General features: G+C 37.5%; 1 protein-coding gene across 1 annotated transcript in view; it reads right to left on the bottom strand.

Annotated features, from left to right (window-relative positions):
* The window catches only part of METTL8 (methyltransferase 8, tRNA N3-cytidine), a 152,396-nt gene that overhangs the window by 78,204 nt on the left and 54,549 nt on the right, over positions 1-19,643 (bottom strand). The window contains exons 6-9 of the mRNA XM_060016601.1: positions 10,907-11,277; positions 9,480-9,529; positions 4,426-4,489; positions 3,088-3,227 (exon numbers count right to left, since the gene is read on the bottom strand). Of these exons, the coding sequence (XP_059872584.1) occupies positions 3,088-3,227; positions 4,426-4,489; positions 9,480-9,529; positions 10,907-11,277 (625 nt within the window). The remainder of the gene's footprint in view (positions 1-3,087; positions 3,228-4,425; positions 4,490-9,479; positions 9,530-10,906; positions 11,278-19,643) is intronic.

The following is a 19,643-nucleotide window of genomic DNA, read 5'->3' as shown; positions in this document are numbered from 1 at the left end:
GTGTCCCCAGCATTGGCAGGCGGATTCTCGACCAATGTGCCACCAGGGAAGCCTGTGACTGCTTTTGATTTAATGTTTTTGGTTAAGTGTTCAAGGCCTTATATGTGATTATGGTACAGAGATGACAAAGATTTCAGATCTCATATCAAGCCAAGTGACTGACATTGGCTGCCGACGGAGCTCTACTGCAAAGGACTCTTAAGACTCACAGGGAATGACAATCTACAAAATCAATTATCAATGTCTGCCCTGGGCAGAGAATGGTAAATGGCAGCCTGTGTACTAAGTCCTTGCTGTCTCTGCTTTATCCAAACTTCTTAAAGCTTCTGAGCATACCTTATTTTAAAAATTAGGGGTTTTGATCAGATAATCTGTAAATTCCTTCCAATTAAAACACTGTTCAGGGACTTCCCTGGTGGCACAGTGGTTAAGAATCCGCCTGCCAATGCAGGGGACACAGGTTCGAGCCCTGGTCTGGGAAGATCCCACATGCCGCGGAGCAACTAAGCCCATGTGCCAAAACTACTGAGCCTGTGTGCCACAACTACTGAAGCCCGTGCCTTAGAACCTGTGCTCCGAAACAAGAGAAGCCACCACAACGAGAAGCCCACGCACCGCGACGAAGAGTAGACCCTGCTCCCCGCAACTAGACAAAGCCGGCACGCAGCAATGAAGACCCAATGCAGCCAAAAATTTTTAAAAATTAAAAAAAAATAAAAATTTAAAACACTGTTAAGTGGAATAACGGGGTGAAACAGTATGTCAGGTTATGAAAGAAATAAGTAGTAAGAAAATGAAAGTAACTATGAAAACAAGAGAGAAATGACAGAAAAAGGTGCCATGATTAGAAAAAAAGCTCTTTAAAAAACCTGGAACCTAAGTACATGAAAGAGAAAAAGAATAGTATTTTTCCTTGTTTATTTTATTACAGGTTATTTTCACACTGTGCTTATATCCTTAGAATTTGACAATTAAAGAAAACCATATCTAAACCTTAAAATATTCACTTTCCGGATAAATGTTTTACGTACAGAGAAAAAAAATCTCTTTCTGCAATTATTAGCAAAACAAGCATGAAACGAAAACACAAAAAAACAAACAGCCAAATAGTTCAAAATGTAGCCTCCTTCTGCAAATCCTCTCCTTCCAACTATCCTTTAAAGTCTGCGTTGCAGGTGAAGGCAAGAGGTGGGGAGCTGCTTCTCTTATCAGCCCATCTTGGGTCATAATGCAATTCCAGAGCCAGTTCCTGAGAAATGCAGGTGGGAGTGGCCTGCAGGTGAGATGGACAAGAATGGGGGAAAGCCCCTTTTCTTTTTTCATCTGACTTGGGCCAACTCTGCTATCCTCACCTATCGCTGGATGGAGGGAGAGGAGAAGGAAAAAAAGGGATTAAAAAAAAAAGAGTGTTTATTGACTATTCGATGCTTAGATCTTTAGAAAACATATTATACTTTTATTTCAATAACAGGAAGGACAGCTACCTATTTTTTTTGTAGCCTTCTATGGTTGACTCCCATTTAAGCTGGGACCCCAAGACTCAAGGTCTAGCTGAACTTCCAAGCTGGCAATAAGCCATTTTTCTAGAATCTTCCTGGGGCTGAATCTACTACCACAGTGCTAGATGACCCTAAAGATACTGCCTTACTTTTCACTTACTATTACCCAACTTCTACTCATTCACCTCATTTTTAGATCATTTCCATGTAGGTAAGAAAGTAGCTACTGACATGATACATCTGAACTTATTTTATAATAAATAAATAGAATGAATATATGTACTATAAAAACAATCTTTCCAAGATATCTGCTTCCCCTTCTCTTTAACATTCAATTCAACTCACGACAAAAATACATTATCTAAACTAATTGAAGTAGACTTTTTGAGGTCTCATTTTGAATTTAAACATTTCCTGTTATAGGTGTCAGAAAATCTTGTTCACTATCCACCTACTCTATCCTTTTTACTATTCATCCTTTTAACTGTGAAACAAAATACATAGGTGACATCCTTCTACCAGTACCTGAATAATGCCAACAGTATAAACAGATTAGCAGAAAGAAATAGGTTATAGAAACTGGGAAGAAGTAACTTCATGGAACTTGATATATCTCACCAGGTGCAATTATATATTTCATTCGTTATTTGGAAATCTAATTTGCTTTTCCACAAGTAATCAAAGTGCACATCTCTGAATGAGAAGTGAAAGGACTGTAAAGGGTCCTAGTGACCTTATAATAGCAAAGAAGGAAGGACACAATACTCGATTTCTTTGGGAAAGAGTCACACTCACCAAACAAAAAGCGGTTGATGCCAAGTCCGTATCTATTACCAGAAGATCACGAAAACCCAATTTTAAGAAACATTATGAAGGCACAACCCCTGACACTTACCACATGTGTCTTAATACATACAAGGTGGCAAAATTTTAAGAAAAGTGATCATTTTAATTGCTGGTAATATCTCTTTGTGCTTCCTCTTTAGAGAAAAGCTGTATTTATTATTTCAAAACCTTATGTGAACAAAAATATTTAAGTCATGAGTATTTAAATGATGGCACTAGGCCAATCTTAGATTATAAAGGTCCAAGGTTAATCTGGCAAATTTTGATAACCCCTAATTCCCTAGTGGGCTTCTTTAAAACAAATATTTTAAAGCCCATCGATAGACCAGTGTGAAGCCAAACAGATTTACAGCCCACCTCTTCATGAACATTCAGCAAGATGCTAAATCAAAGATGTTTGTTTCTGATCACCAATGTACAATTTCCCTCTCGGGAGTCTATTAGGCTGTTCTGAATTTGTAATTTCCTTGAAGCTCTGTCACTTTTAATAGGTATGTGTCTTGCCAGAAGATGCTTACTTCATTCTGACAGTGACAGAAAGCTCACTAAAGAAGTAGTGTCACCAGTTTCTTTCTGAAAGTCTGAAGAAAGGAAAAACTACATTTAAAAGGCTGCATATTATACATAATGTAGTTCATTAAATAATAAATTCAAGAATTGTCATTTTTGCTTTGATAGTTTTGAAAGCCACTCCTGATAAAGGGGCTGTACACATTTGCTCTGCCCTTTAGTCTTCATTTACCTGTCAGGATGAATGGAAGAGAGCACAAAGACGAGGAGAATGACATCCAGGATCCCATCTGGAAAAGGGTAGGGTAGGCCATCGTCACAAACGTCATGAACAAAGGCACAGCACTGGGCTGCTCTGTATGACGCGTGCGACTGTCATGATAAAGGAATGAAAAGACAAAAACAGTTGTTAGCAGACTTCTAGTATTTTTCTCAAATTAAAAACATCAATTTAACTTCTCTCAAGTGCCTTTCTTCTATAAATTTGATTTTTGGATTAGGTATTCTGTTAGGTTATTTCAAGCTGTCATTAAAAATTAAGTCTAGCACTTGGACTTGATAACAAATATTCTTTTGCAATCCCTCTTTAGCTTGAAAAGTGGAGTAGGGCAGTCTTTCTGAGTCAGTAGGCAGTGTTGCTGGAAGCCCACCCTGTGTTACTTCAGAGGCACTGAGATGGTCCTCGGTTCTCTCTCTCACTGCTTATTCCATGCCTCCTTTGGCATTAATATATAAATATCCTATAGTACATAATCAACATTAGGTAATGGTGATGGCTGTACAACTCTAAATATACTAAAAATCACAGGTTTGTATACTTTAAAATGGTGAAATTTATGGTATGTGAACTATACCTCAATAAAGATGCTATTTTAAAAAACCACATCCACACACAATTTGCCTATAAAAACAACGCTAGAAGGATATATAGCAAAATACTAACAGTGATTCACTCTAGGACTCTAAAAAAGCATATTATAGGTAAATTTTATCTTCCCCTTTAGGCTTTTCAGTATTTTAGAAAATGTCTACAATGAAAAACTATTAACTCTTATTACCAGAAATTATGTTCCATGTGTTTACTATACATTTTTGTTAGAATTTCCATTCCTTTTCCATTTCCTAAAATTACCTCTTTTTGCTATGATAATGCTTACTAGCATTTGGGAATTGGTCAAATAAGGCCCGGTTCCCACCACTGTTTTCCTTACAGTTGAGACATTTTAGATTTGTAATATATGCCTTTTCAGACCTTTTTTTTTTTCAAAATTTTTAATTTAATGAGTGCCTACTATGTGCCAAACTGTGTGTAAAGCTCTAGGGACATAAATATAAATACCACTTTGTAGGAACCACTCTCTTGAACTCTATATTAAATCCCAAACAACTTCTATTGTTTTAGGGTAACATCTTAGGCATCAGTTGATGATATGATTTGCAAAACTGTAAAAGCTCAGTTAAAAATGGTCACAGATTACATCTGATGCAGTTACATTAAAAAAAAAATCACTTCAACAGCAAAAAATTAGATTTTTAATATAGCTCTCTTTAAAGAAAATATAAGGCATACCTTTACCAGCTCCACAGCTCCAGAAGCAAAATCACAACAATAAAGAAAGAACTCTGGAGCATTCCTATGAAAATGAAAGAAATATTTAAATCTAGAGCCCAGATATGCTGAAGCTACAGAAGAAAGGAAAGTGTAGGTTTGAATTTGTTAGTATTCCTTTAACAGAATTTTGGATGACACTTGGCTTGTTGTTTCTTCTTTTTAGACACTGTTCTCTGCAGTGGTGTGTGGATGCCTTCATGTTGTTTCTGAACCAACATTATCTCAAACACTTATCAATTACAGGGTGACTTTCAAATTCCTGCCCTGATTTTAAGGCCCTCCATTATGTGGGCCTACTTGCTCTATATCCCATCATACTCTCCCAAGGGAAACCTCCAAAGCCATCCATCAGCATTGCTCAATCTTCCTCCTACCCCTCACAGGCACTCTTTCTTGTCTGCCTCCAGCCAGCGTGGCCTGTAACTCCTCTTAGCTTAGCCAAGTTCTATCCTCTCCAAGGACCCTCAACCCCCAGTTGCATTTACGTGCTGTTAAATATAATATTAATATGTTTATATTAATAGCATGTAAATACAACTTCTAAAAATAATAAAACACTAATATATTCTTATCGTTTCAAGTGATTGTCAAACTTTTCTTTCCTCTGCCTTTGCGGAGCACAGGCTCCGGACGCGCAGGCTCAGCGGCCATGGCTCACGGCCCCAGCCGCTCCGCGGCATGTGGGATCTTCCCAGACTGGGGCACGAACCCGTGTCTCCTGCATCGGCAGGCAGACTCTCAACCACTGCGCCACCAGGGAAGCCCGATTTTCAAACTTTTATTGAGCCTTATACATGGACCAAGCATTAGAATACAAAGTAGTAAATGAAACTGTCTAATAAAACTGTCTAGTAAGAGTATGGGATTTGGGAGCCAATTACACCTGTGTTTAAATCCTGGATTTGCCAGTTATTAACACTGAATTTGACTTAACTTCTCCGAGACTCAGTTGCTTTACCTACAATACGTAAATAAAGTAAGCAAATTCAGGGGTTTTTTTTTGGGGGGGTGATGTTTACCCATATGAAAATCCTGACTAATTTTAATTGGCCTCCACTGAACTTAGACAAGTTCTATTTGGTCTTTACCTGAAATTCAGTAACAATGGCAGAGCCATGGTTACTAATGGGCAGGCACATACAGCTGTCCCTTGAACAATACAGGTTTGAACTTCGCAGGTCCACTTACACATGGATATTTTTCAATAGTAAATACTAAGTGCTATATGGTCCGTGGTTGATGGAATCTGTGGATACAGAAGGAACCACAAATACGAAGGGTCGACTGTAAATTATTCGTGGACTAACCCCCCACATTGTTCAAGGGTCAACTGTACTTTGAATTTTGTGGGTCAGTACCCTTCCTAATCATACCTTGTATGCTATTAGCAAAGGATCCTTGCATCATCTTGCTTAGTAGTGTGTCTGAATCACAGAAAGAGATCAGTATGTCCTAAACAGTAATTATAGGTATGGTCCTGGCTCTTGTGGATTTTATAGCCTAGTTGGGGACATATACAATTTCTATAGAAGTGTGCATAAGGCAGGCACCCTCAGGTGAAAGTCTTAAGAATTTTGAAGGAGGGGGATGGCATTACTAAGTGGGAAGAAGGGGAAAGGGTTTAGAAGTGGGAGTCACATGCTAGGGATGAGAAGCAGAGTGGATTCTGAGAGCCCAGTGTGTGACGGGATATATGGGCTTTGAAGCACATAATTAGAACTTCCAATTTGATTCAGGAGGCATTTTAAGCAAGGAGGACTTCTAAATAAACACGGAATATAAGCACAAATATGCATTTAGCAAAATCTCACCCAGGCTTGCATTACTCTCAAATGCTACTCATTGATGAATACTACATTCATGTATAATATTCATATATAGTATAGTATTCATATATAGTGCCATTCTGTGGCACTAGGGGTTTGTATTCAAATTAAGATCTGTCCAAATAAATTAATGTATCATGAATAGGATATGGTTATGAAAAGTTAACCAGTACTGAATCAAAGTTAAAACTTGTGCTGCTTATATTTTCTCATCCATCCCATATAAAAATTGTGCTTTATTGCAGCATATATACCCTTATTGTTTCCTATGAAATCCATATATTTGTGACTTGTAATTGTTGGTTGGTCACACATGTTTGAAATGTCTCAAAAAACACTCAGATACATATAGTACTATGTGGTATGATGGCTAAGGGCAAGGGCTCTGAAACAAGACTGCCAAGGGTTGAATCCTGGCTCTACCACTTAGTTGGGTGACCATGGAAGAGTCATCTAATCTCTCTGTAATTGGTTTCTTCATCTTTATTTTTTAAAATTAATTCTTTTATATTGGAGTATAGTTGATTAACAATGTTGTGTTAGTTTCAGGTGTACAGCAAGGTGATTCAGTTACACATATACATGTATCTATTCTTTTTCAAATTCTTTTCCCATTTAGGTTATTACAGAATATTGAGCAGAGTTCCTTGTGCTATACAGTAGGTCCTTGTTAGTTATCTATTTTAAATATAGTAGTAGTGTGTATATGTCAATCCCAAACTCCTAAGAGATAAATATGGCATCTAAGTTGGTTGTAAGGATTGAATGGACTCATATATGTAGAGTTTCTAGAAAGGTGCCTGACTCAAGAGTAAGCACCTAATAAATGTTAGTCATTCTTATTATTGTTGCTATCATCATCACCATCATCATTACCATCATTGTTATCATCATTAAAGGAAGATCTGCCTCTGCCTTCCAGGAACTTAAAACTTAAGAAATTAACATGGTTCTATAAATACTTCCATATAGCTCAAAATGCTTCTCTGGACACTGGCACATCTAGCTTTTATGAAAGGTATGCAGTCTATCTTTGGGTAGTAGTTACTAAACACTCACAAGATACAGAACAGTCTAGTAAGCTAAAGGAAGGCCTGTGCCATTTGCCACGTGTCCTACCAGACGGCAGCTTGACCTCTGAAACTGAATTCCCACTGCATCAGGAACCCAAGTTGGTCTTGTGATCACCCAATGACTTTCCAGAGCTTTTCAGTAAAATCGGCTGACTGCCTTGGCCCTTCTCCCAGCAAACAGGTGTAAATATCACCACTACCACCACACCACCAAGCACTCTCTTGGCAAGGGGTTTAAGAATTAAATGATCCTTGGAGAATGATATGACCTCTCAATTCCAGAGGTCTAATTATGGTAAAATATTCTAAAAATGTAAAACATTAATCTTATACTCTCCAAAAGTAATAAAACACAATTTCTGTGGTGGGAAAAAAAAAGTCTAATCCTCCCTTTGGAAGGCTAATCACTGGTTGCCTTTTAAAGATGAATTAATTATCTCAGGTTATTGAGCTACAGTGATTTCTAAAATATGAATATGAGGCAAAAAAAAAAAAAACCAAAAAGACATATCCACAAAGAAAGGGTCAGGGGGTGAGAGGCAAGAGCTTGCAATTATTAGTTGGAGGGAGAAGTAGAAGAGGGAAAAATACAACTAACAAGTGGGGAGCCAGAGGTATTAATCAGTCAGTGTGTACCAAGCTCTATCTATATTGTATTGTTAGGCTACCTGAAAAATCAGATTAGAGTAAAATATGCTCTTTACCTCAAGGAATATATGAATAGTAGTTGAAGAAATAAGACATAGAGAAACGATATGCTAAATAATAACTTGAGGTAAGTCATAAAGTAACACACAATCAACTGCCAGTGTAGTAGATTTATGTGTATTACAAGTTCAGAGATCACGGGGGTGAAGGAATCTGGCTACGTGGTATAAAAGTACAGGAAATTTTGGCCCAGAAATTGGAAAAGGGAAAACAAAGAAAATAAGTCCCGAAAGAGGAAGACCATTCAGAACTGCAAATTGGCCAGCACCACTTCTGGCTGGACACTTTAACTGGTAATTTGATGATATTAGGGAATTACTTAATTTTTATTATGTTAGGTTTATAATAGTAATGAAGTATGTCCTGCTTTTTGGAGATCCATCATAAGTACTTAAAGTGTCATGATGTTGGCCTTATGTTAATAACTGTTGAAACAAGGTGGTGGGTGTATGAGAATACACTGTATTACTCAGTTTTTCTGAATGCTTTTACATTTTCACAATGGAAAGTTAAAAAAAAAAGACTTTCTTAAATTTAAAAATAGGCATAGTGAAAAGACTGAAAGGAATTATAACAAAAATTCTGTCAGCAGCTATGCTAATGGTGGTGGGAATAATGGGTGATTCCCCCCAACCCATTTTCCTCTAATGGGAACGTTCTACAAATGTGCTTATGTTGATTTTATAATGGAAAAATAATGGGAAAGCTATCATGTAAACTTAAAAAAAAATAGGGACTTGACAGACCAGCCATAGGTAAAAGGTGTTAAAGTTTTGTAAGGTGTATCTTCTTCATCACCTACTAAAACACATAGGTGAGGTGGTGAACGGGAAGGGCAACTCAGGAGAACATCTTTGCTCCTATCCCCTACTTCTGCCTTTTTGAATCTTAGGGTTAGGTGCTATAACTCCAAACAATTTCAAGTCTAGGTACAGTCATTTGAGAAGGTTTTATACTGGGTGTGGCTCCAGAAGTGATGACAAAAAAATGAGTTTAAAGCTTACACTTTATTTTGTGTAAGCTTTAAACTCTATTCTCTATGTGTAAAATGACACCTAAATAACCTGGAGGGGTAAATAAATCTCTAAAGTTCAGCAATTCCCAGCTTAGCAGAAGGATCCAACCTCTTACTCTCTTCTTATTCCCTCATCCACATAAACACAAGCTTAAAAAATTACTTCAACTCATGGTGGACAACCCATGCCTGTGAAACATTATTTTCAGAGTAATTCTCAGTTCACATGAAATTAGACACTCAGCCAAGACACTTCTTTTGAAATTTCCTTTAGTCATTGTTTATACAGGAACAAGAACACTACTGGCATATACATGACAACTTTTTCCCAGAATTTCTCAACCTCCCATATGTATGTAGAATTTTGTAGGAGAAAACTCTAAAACTCACTGCAAAGTGTTCAGAATTGGAAAAACACTATTCCCAGCACCACAGCCAACCTAAAATCAAAGAATAAACAAATATTATGAAAATAAAGTTAAATTTTCCTCACCAATGTCAGATTTTTTTATTAAAAAAAAAACTAAAAGAAATTTACTGGATCTCTGGGTATAGGAGAGTTTTCTAAACTCAAAAGCAATGAAGTAAATCACAAGAATAATATGCACTGAGAAATCTGACTTATGGAAACATCTAAAATTTTTACATACCAAAACCCAAAATAAACCAAATTAAAAGGTGACAAACATACTGTGAAAAAAACATTTGCATTAAATATGATAAAGGGCAGAGCTCATTTTTTAAAAAGCATCTGATAAATAAAGGAAATAAACAGAACACAAAAGAAGTACAAATGACTTCTAAACGTTTAAAGAACTATATGACCTATTTAACAATCAAAGGAATGCAAATTAAAATAAGGTATAATTTTTGTCTAACAAAGCAGAAAGCACTAAAATAAGAATATTCCAATCAGTAAGGGTGTGATGAAACAGACCTACACTGCAGTGAATTGGTATTAGTACAACTTCTTAGAAAGCAATTTGGCAATGTATTTTAACAGTACTAAAATTTTTAAATAAAATATGAACTAGTAAATTGAACCCAAATAATAAAAGAAAATGCAGAAAAGTCTATACCCAAAGATGTTTGCTGTTGAAAACCTGAAAACAATTTAAATGCCCAGTCAAGTGAAAACAGGTAAGTAGAATCATAGTATTCCACATAGTAAAGTATTTTGCAGCCATGAAAATGTTTATAGAGAATTTTTAAAGATAGGGAAAACTGTTTATGTTATAATGTTCAATACAAACAAAGCAAAACCCCAAAATGCAGGTAGAGTATAGCTCAACTATACAAAACAGTATAAACGAAAGGAGAAAAAAGTCAGTTAAATGTTAATAGTGGTTAAATTAAATCCCTTGTTTATGGGACTGTAGATTATTTTATTCTTTCTCTTTAGCAAATTCTCTGTAAGCAGTATATATTATCTTTACAATCAGAAGGAAAAGGTTTATTTTTTAAAACAGAAAATCAAGGTCTACACCAGATTATAGCAAATTACATACTTCACTTATTTCTATTTCACCTAAAAGTGGGTAATAACAGAAAGATAGAAATTAAGGCCAAAACTTTATTGGTATTTAAAACTTCCTTCAAGTTAGAAATTAAAGTAGACAAATTAAAAAAAATTTAAATCACAAACTTAAAACCTGACTAATTAAAGATATGAGTCCCTTAAATAATTTTTATGCACAAAAGTATATGAACACTTATTTAATAGTTAGATTTGATCATTTCCCCCCTAAAAAATCTGGATCGTTATTAAAGTAATATGGAATGTACATTGAAAAATTTTTGCCCCTGCAGTACCATACCTCTAGGATTCTGAAAGTGGCGTTGCTACCAGGAAACAATTCAGTCTTCAGAGGTCCTTTTCTGTGTTCTTTGGAGTCTAGGTTGGAAAAATCAGATCCTGCTTTGTTTTGACCATCTGATGAGCCAGAAATTTCTCTATCATGATTTTTTTCTTCAGGCATAGTAGGGCAGTGCATTCTTGAGAAACAGTTTGCAGCATGAAATTTTACATGATTCCATGATAATTCTTTTACCTTCTCTTCAGTTTTTTGACCAACTGGAAGAATTTCAGGAAATTCCCTCAACAGCCAATTACGATCTTTGAAAAACTTATTCTTATGTATCTTATAAAATGTGTCCCAATATTTACTAGCTTCACTCTCATACTTCACTAAAATAAAGAGAAGAAAAAGGATTTATTTTACTATGAATTATATTTATCATTAGTTACTATTTTAATAACTAAATATATTTAATAATTAAATACTGTTAAATATATTACATATACTATTCACTTATAACAATTATATTTACTATTGAATAACTTTAATATTATAATAATTTTTATTTATCTGATTTTTTTTTAACTTTTTTTTTTTTTTTTTTCGGTAGGCGGGCCTCTCACTTCTGTGGCCTCTCCCGTTGCGGAGCACAGGCTCCAGACGCGCAGGCTCAGCGGCCATGGCTCATGGGCCCAGCCGCTCCGTGGCATGTGGGATCCTCCCGGACTGGGGCACGAACCCGTGTCCCCTGCATCGGCAGGCGGACTCTCAACCACTAAGCCACCAGGGAAGCCCTTTTTTTTTTTTTTAACATCTTTATTGGAGTATAATTGCTTTACAACGGTGTGTTAGTTTCTGCTATAAGGGAAGCCCTTTTTTAACCTTTTAAAGGTTAAAACTACAGAGTATTAATCCTCACAAAATGTGTCAATGTGTGGGTTATTTGGGCTTACCCTGGTAAGTCTGCTTCTGTCTCAATAGTTTAGCCAATAAATTTTTGTGAGGAATATAATCATTGCATACTGCTTTCTACAGTCTAATCTTGAAATCTTAATGATCACATTTTTACCAATAACCTGTAAGGCTCTTTATTATCTTAGAGAAATGATACCTCATTTTTTATGTCTCTGTAAATGCAGCTTCTACACGACAAATGTCTGTGCAAACTGGTAATCAAACAGGAAATTGTGGAAAAATAAATGACATAATCTTAGGGCTAGAACGGTCCATTGCAATAATCTACTCCAACCCCCTTGTTTCACGTTTGAAGAAAGGACACACAGAGAAATGAACCCACTTGTATGGGTCCTGGAGCCCGGTCACAGCAGAAGCAGGACCGTATGATCTGACTCCTGGGGTATAGGGGCCATCCCATAACTCCATTCTTCACCCACCTCCAGAGGCACCTCTTCTTATTGACATCTCCTAATATGAAGCCTTAAAGAGAATTTCTGATACAATTTAAAAAGAGATACGCATTTTGTGATGTCATCCCTTCGATTACCCTGGGTCTCAGCATCAGGGTTAGGTCAACAGTCTCAGACCTTCAGGCAATTCTTAGCTTTCTGCCTCTTTCTATCTGCAGCTTAAATTAGTATAATCATTAATTCACTCACTTTCTCAATCACTCACTCAAGAAACATTTCTTGGATACTATTACATACCAGACCTAATCCCTGGGTTAGGAACTACTTTCGCCCAGTGTAGACACGTGACATTTCTAAAGTGCCTTCAAAAAATTAAAAAAACCTTCCATTAATATAGAATAATTTTCAAGACTTAATGTTAGGTGAGAAAGCAAAATGTAGAACAATAAGTATAGGATGCAACTATTTATTAGAAACAAAAGAAGAAAAAAATACATGTGTGTACATACACAGAAAAACAGTCATGTATGTATATACACATATTTACTGCTATATGGGCAGAATACTTCTGGAAGGATAATCACATAATTAGTAGTACTGGTTGCCTCTAAAGAGTGGAACTGAGTGGCTGGGGACCAGGGTTTGAGGAAGAATTCTCATTTGAATTTTGATCCATGTGAAATTATAATCTATTCCAAAAATAAACTAAAACTAAAAACAACAGACTCATTTCTTTGAAAATTTTAAAGAAGCCCTTACCCTCAGAACAAGCAGTTGCCTATAGTCAGGTTTGTCTCTGTTACAGAACCCTGTCCTGAAGCCCTTATATTTTTTCTTTTCTTTCCACTTTTATCTTTATGGCCTTGTACCATGGATCCCCACCCATCTGGCCACAAGACTTCCTTCCCATCAGGGCTGAATTGTATCTGGCAGCAGGACTGCTAGAAAGACAGAAACTCCCATATGTATTTAAGGTCTGAGAAATGAAAGTAGATCTCTGTAACAAAAGAATTATGTGATGTTGAAGTCCAAAACATGCTCTCATCTGCACTAATGGGAGGAAGCCTATTTATCACTAATCTAAAAATGCTGTATATCTTTAAAATAGTTCTATCTCTACTTTTAGAAATTGGAGTGTACCTGATATACTGTGTAAGAAAACAAAACAACATTCCGAAAATCAGACTCAGGAGGAATTAGGAAACCGTCAAATTTCCCCAGGGTCTTCTCGCACCTTCTCTTCTTCCTTTTACCTTAAGAACTCTCTTTGTAACTCACTCTATGCTGGTAAAAGATTTTTCTGCTTAATAAAAGGTGACCCACCTAAGAAGACCTATATTTAGTCAAATCTCTAGCATTTGAGTTTCCAATACCAAGTTACTTGTGAAGTGAGTTTGAACCTAACTATAAGTAACTAGAATGTAATATAAGTGATTAATTTGTGGGAATATCCCCCTCGGAATTAATTGGCAGGGGAAGAGATAGACAGCAGTGGAGTAACTTGAAAGAAAAGATGTTCATAGCAGTGCTATTTATAATAAGAAAAAGTGGAAATAACTCAAACAGCCAGCAACATAGGAATGACCAAGCAAACCATGCATGTCAAAACAGAGTAAACTTATGTAGCAATTAAAATTTAAAGGATAATAATATTAAGAGAAAATATTCACACAGAATGGTCTGTACACTGACTGCAACCCTAAAATTTATTTTATATTCATTTATAACCATCAGATGGAAATTTGGAGTGCTGGTAACAATTTAACGATTATTAGGTAGTTCTTTCTTTTGCAAAGTTTTATCTACATCTTACATGAAGATAAGGAATCTTGGTTGAATTCTTCATTCTACTTGCCCAAAGAGTTTCCTCATTTGATGAGGGGTTGAATTAGAGCAGTAGCCCCCAACCTTTTTGGCACCAGGGACCAGTTTCGTGGAAGACAATTTTTCCACGGAGGTGGGGGGTGGGGGGGTGATGGTTCAGGAGGTAATGCGAGCGATGGGGAGCGATGGGGAGCGGCAGATGAAGCTTCACTCACTCACCTGCTGCTCACCTCCTGCTGTGCGGCCTGGTTCCTAACAGGCCACTGGCCGGACCCCTGAATTACAGTATCTCTATGGTTAAGCTCTAAAAAGTCTATGTACTTTCCTATTAAATCCCATGAATTTATGGAGAACATTAAACATTCAGTTCTACAAACTGCAAAATCTTGGATCAGATTGCTGTCAGAAATATGAGCCTGTACTACTGTTTAATTTCTACAGTTTATAAAGAAAATGAATTTGCAGTGAGGTGACTAGAATCTGGTGCAGGTACCAAATATATCAAGCACCTAAATTCAACCCTAGCTTATCCAATCTTTAAAAAGGATCTGATTACTATTAAAAGATGATGGTCAAGGTCTGCTGATATATACGCTTTCAAGCCTTTTTCAAGTATTTCCCACTCAGGAATTAGGAGGAAAAAAACAAACATCACATAAATCATTGTACCAATAACAGCAGCACAATAGTACATACTAAGTGTTTATTTTGTGCCAGGCACTATGTGAAATGTTACTTGGATTTTTTTCCCATTTAATCCTAATAATACCTCTCAGATAGACATGTTATTCCAATTTACAGACAAAGAAGTTCAAGGTCAGAGGGGATAAAAAAATTTGCCCAGAGTCACCCAGCAGAGCCAGGACCTGAACCAATTCTATCAGACTTTATGCTCAATCATTATACATACTGCCTTCCTAACACAAAATCAAGATTAACCCCCTCCAAAATATCTCTGAAAATAATCTGTTTTTCTGATTTTGTACTTTCCTCTCATTATGAAGCATCAAGCTGAAATTAAAACCTCAGTATGACTTATAATCAGTATAACCAAATAGTAAAAATAATGCTGATTGAAGTGAACCTACATAAAGACAGATCAGAAAAACAGACTTAATTAAACCCCATTTGAATTATATAAAAAATAAACTATGCAAGGTTGTATGATGAAATTATGATGAGCAACAGGAACATAAAATGCTCTATGAGAATAGATGGGTTTGTGGGACAGCAACAGAACAGAAACAAAACAGGATAGTCTGGGATAAAGGCTAATGAGCTGGAACTTTTTTTTTGCTTTTTAAAGTTGTGCTTTTAGCAGTACCTTCAATCAATGCTGGCAACTCCACAGTTCCCAGTAATGTATAACAGCCTCTGAGACCCCACGGAAGCTCAGTCAAACTCATAATTATGGCTATGAGACAAGGAAACACCTCCAGCATAGAATTTAATTTCCTGAACTGCAAGAGTATCTGTGATAACAGGGGAATTGGAAGAGCAACTTTTCTGACCATGAGTGAAAAATTTAGCTTAATCCTGCTGTTCACTCAACTCAAGTTCAGGCCAATAATGATAAAAGAATATAGTGTAGAGAAATCTGCCCTGTCTTCATCTTGTCCAACTGATTTTCTAAACAGGTATATTAATGATCAATTTTTCTTGGAGGAGAAAATTTTCCCTTTACTCTCCAAGGCTGCCAATTCAGAGTTAATTGCTCTCTGCCAACGGCCGTAAAAGGGATGTAGTGATCTGTTTAACCACAGCCAGATGAAGCAACTTCTCAATTATTCATTTATTAAATTCAATACTGCTGAGGGGAAGAAGGACTATGACACACTAACCATACTTAAATATTCAGAATTCACCCTGAATCACACTGAATATAACAACTAAGAAATTGAATTAAACCATTTATATGTATCTGACATATACGATATGATTAATATGTATTATGAAAATTTATTCTAAGTTGCAATGTAACAAAAGGCAATTTATTTTTTTTTAATTTTATTTATTTTATTTTTTAACATCTTTATTGGAGTATAATTGCTTTACAATGGTGTGTTAGTTTCTGCTTTATAACAAAGTGAATCAGTTATACATACACATATGTTCCCATATCTCTTCCCTCTTGCGTCTCCCTCCCTCCCACCCTCCCTATACAAAAGGCAATTTAAAGCTATTTTTGCACAGCAATTACACGAACACCTGAGCTCTCGAAGTTGGAAATTTCCACATGTCACTGATAAAGTTAATTGTCTAATAAAGGAAAACTCTTAAAGTTATGAAATTTAAAGTATACTTCTAAGAGCACTGTATGAAATTAACAACCAAAGCTGACCTACAAACAAGTATCCTAAATTTATCAGCACACAAAACTTTTAGCTACTCTATTTTTTTTTCTCACATAGGACACTCTCAAGTGGTAAGGTATTCACAAAGGAAGGTATAGTGGAATTCTCTTACTATTTTCCTCGACATAGATAACTCATCCTAGGTAGACAGTTATTTACAATGGTATTTTAAAGTAAAAATAGCAGCTGCATTTGTTATTAACTTTTAAAAACCCATTACATTTGCTAAATTACCAGCTGAGATATAACACACTACAGATGTTTTCAGGAAATTATAATCATGTTAACTCAAAAACTGCCAAATGTATCTTTCTCATTTCTCTGAATTAACCTGCTTTAAAAAGAAATCTGAGCTATTATAAAATTTAAAATAAATTACCAGGGCTTCCCTGGTGGTGCAGTGGTTGAGAGTCTGCCTGCCAATGCAGGGTACACGGGTTCGTGCCCCGGTCCAGGAGGATCCCACGTGCCACGGAGCGGCTGGGCCCGTGAGCCATGGCCGCTGAGCCTGCGCGTCCAGAGCCTGTGCTCTGAGGCGGGAGGGGCCGCAGCGGTGAGAGGCCCGGTACCGCAAAAAATAAATAAATAAATTACCAAAAGGAAATGTGGAATTAAAAATCATTAATCTGGGCTTCCCTGGTGGCGCAGTGGTTGAGAGTCTGCCTGCCGATGCAGGGGACACAGGTTCGTGCCCCGGTCCGGGAAGATCCCACATGCCGCGGAGCGGCTGGGCCCGTGAGCCATGGCCGCTGAGCCTGCGCGTCCGGAGCCTGCGCTCCGCAACGGGAGACGCCACAACAGTGAGAGGCCCGCGTACCGCAAAAAAAAAAAAAAATCATTAATCTGGGCATCTAATTGAAAGAAATAATGCTAATGAGAGGCCGGATGCTTTACATTTTAATCACAGGAATGAATATGTCAACCACTGTACAGCAAAAGACTGTCTTATTTGTGATGTATAAATTCTTATTTTCAGAATTGTGGGGGTGTTTCCGGACTTCAGTTCTCACCAAAGGCTGAGACAATAGGTGACAAATGGGAAATGGGAGTGACAGGAGAGACTGACACACAGAGACCAAAAGAAACTTGCCAGAGAGTTGGCCAGCATGGGAGAACAACCAGTATTTCCTCCCAGTGGCATTAAAATAAGTAAGATAAAATCAGTAGACAGTGCTCATGCCATATACTATTCTGCAAATGGAATACTTTATGATGGGAGAAAACTGGCTCTTTCAAAGACTTAGGACCCTCCTGGATAAGAAGAGGTGGTGATTAACAGGGGCAGTGGGAGAAGAACCGGGTCACAGCTTCCTTTGGGTTTTCACAACATTTGGGAATAGAGCTTTTAAACGGATCTATTCACCTTGACCCACATTCATCAGAGACATTAGATATCCAATTAGAAGCCTCACCTAGGCTGCTGCAGACTAGCAGGTCGATGATTCCTGGTGGAGACTGGACTGGGTGGCTGGGTAGGTATTTACTCTCACTGTAATGTCCCATCACTCAATATAGTTCCTCAGGACAGAAGTTTTCTTTCTTTGCCACCCTCAACTGCTGCTCTGTGCAACCTTGCTTAAGTGTGATGTAAGGGTCACCCTCAATGTGTGTGTTCCTCTCCTTGTAGCAGTTCTCTGACATGTGTGAAGTCCATTGCACTGAGTGGTGTTATGGGGGGGTGGGGGGAGGTAGGAAGGGAGGACGCAGAGGGGACCCAGCAGAAGCCTTGATCACTTTGAGTCATTTTAAAATGAACTCTTTTGTGTCTCCACGGCGGCCAGAAAACTTGCTCAGAAACAGACTGCACATGCTAATAAGCAAACCAAATGCTTCAAAGCAGTATCATCAGCCCTCTCCAGTCTGCTTTTCCTGCTTCTATAGAGGAAGGCCAGTCACCACCTTTCTATTTCAGTCACATTATGGTTCTGTGGGAACTGTCATTTTCCTTTACTGTGGTTTCCAAGGCCTGAAAATAACCTTCTCATTAGCTTCACTCAAGTTCATTGTTAACATAAATAGGCCAAAATAGGCAGCCACGTACAGAGCCCTTTAAGGGAACATTATCAGCACTGCTCATCTATTTATGTTCTAAACAGAAATACTCAAAAGAGCATGAAAAAAAAAATCCTTGGTTTTTCGTATTCTCAGGAAATATACTGTGGATAATTTTTAACTTCCTGGAAAAGAATTAAGATGACTGATATCTTTTAATTCTGTTTAGGCTTGACTCTCTCTGTCACATCCAGGTGGCCACTAGCAGAAGCTTGAGTAATGTGGAAAATATGCCTGTGCAGCTGCTGGCAAAGAAGCAAAATTATACTTCCTCAGAAACAGTGTGACAGAGTTCCTGCAAAGGAATGCAGTACGGGCTGATCTGTGAGCAGAACTGCCACCAGTATGCACTCTAAAATCCAGCCCCAACACTCCCTGGCCACATCCCACTCTGGGACTGCATGGCTGGAGTTCATAAAAATAGAATGGTTCTACTGTGGATCAGGTGCTCTTCTTTCTTGTCTATCCTCCAGGACATATTCATGCTTACAGTAAGGAAGGAAAACTAGCTCTGAGGGATAACAAATGATGCCAGAGGATAAGACAGGGCCACACTGCCCCCTTCACTGGCAAAGGGCAGCTCATGAGGGCTGTCGCATTAGCTTAAGTTTCAACAGCTACCTTTGCTTCAAACTTTAGCCTCAAGTGTAGACTAAAGTCACAACAATAGCTAACTACCAGTGGGATTAGTGCTTTTCACTACGCTTGGCTTGCACAGAGGAATGCAAACATCTTTCTCTGGGGAGTTTCAGGACAGCTGATCAATCTGGAAACAAAATTCTATCTCAGGGGTTGGCAAACTTCTTCTGTAAACGGCCAGACGGTACGTAGTCTGTGTGGACTACATAAGGTCCCTGTTGCAACTACTCAACTCTGTAGATGTAGCTCAAAAGTAGCCATGGACAATGTTAACAAATGAGTTCCAATAAATCTTTCTTTATAAAAATAGACAGTGGGCTGGATTTGGCCCCTGGCCATAGTTTACTGCCTCTCATTCTATCTAACAGGTACACTGACAGTGCTACATGAGTGATTGAGAAATGATGATGACCAGAACCAAGTTGTTCTGGCAAAACTAACCTATGGTATTAGAAGCCAGAATAGTGGTTGCTGTTTGTAGAGTCTTAGGGGTTTGGGAAAGTAATTGGGACAGGGCAT

This window comes from Delphinus delphis, chromosome 7 (genome assembly GCF_949987515.2).
Source record: "Delphinus delphis chromosome 7, mDelDel1.2, whole genome shotgun sequence".
NCBI lineage: Eukaryota > Metazoa > Chordata > Mammalia > Artiodactyla > Delphinidae > Delphinus > Delphinus delphis.
The sequence above is the reverse complement of the archived record's forward strand: the minus strand, read 5'-3'. Positions and strand labels throughout refer to the sequence as shown.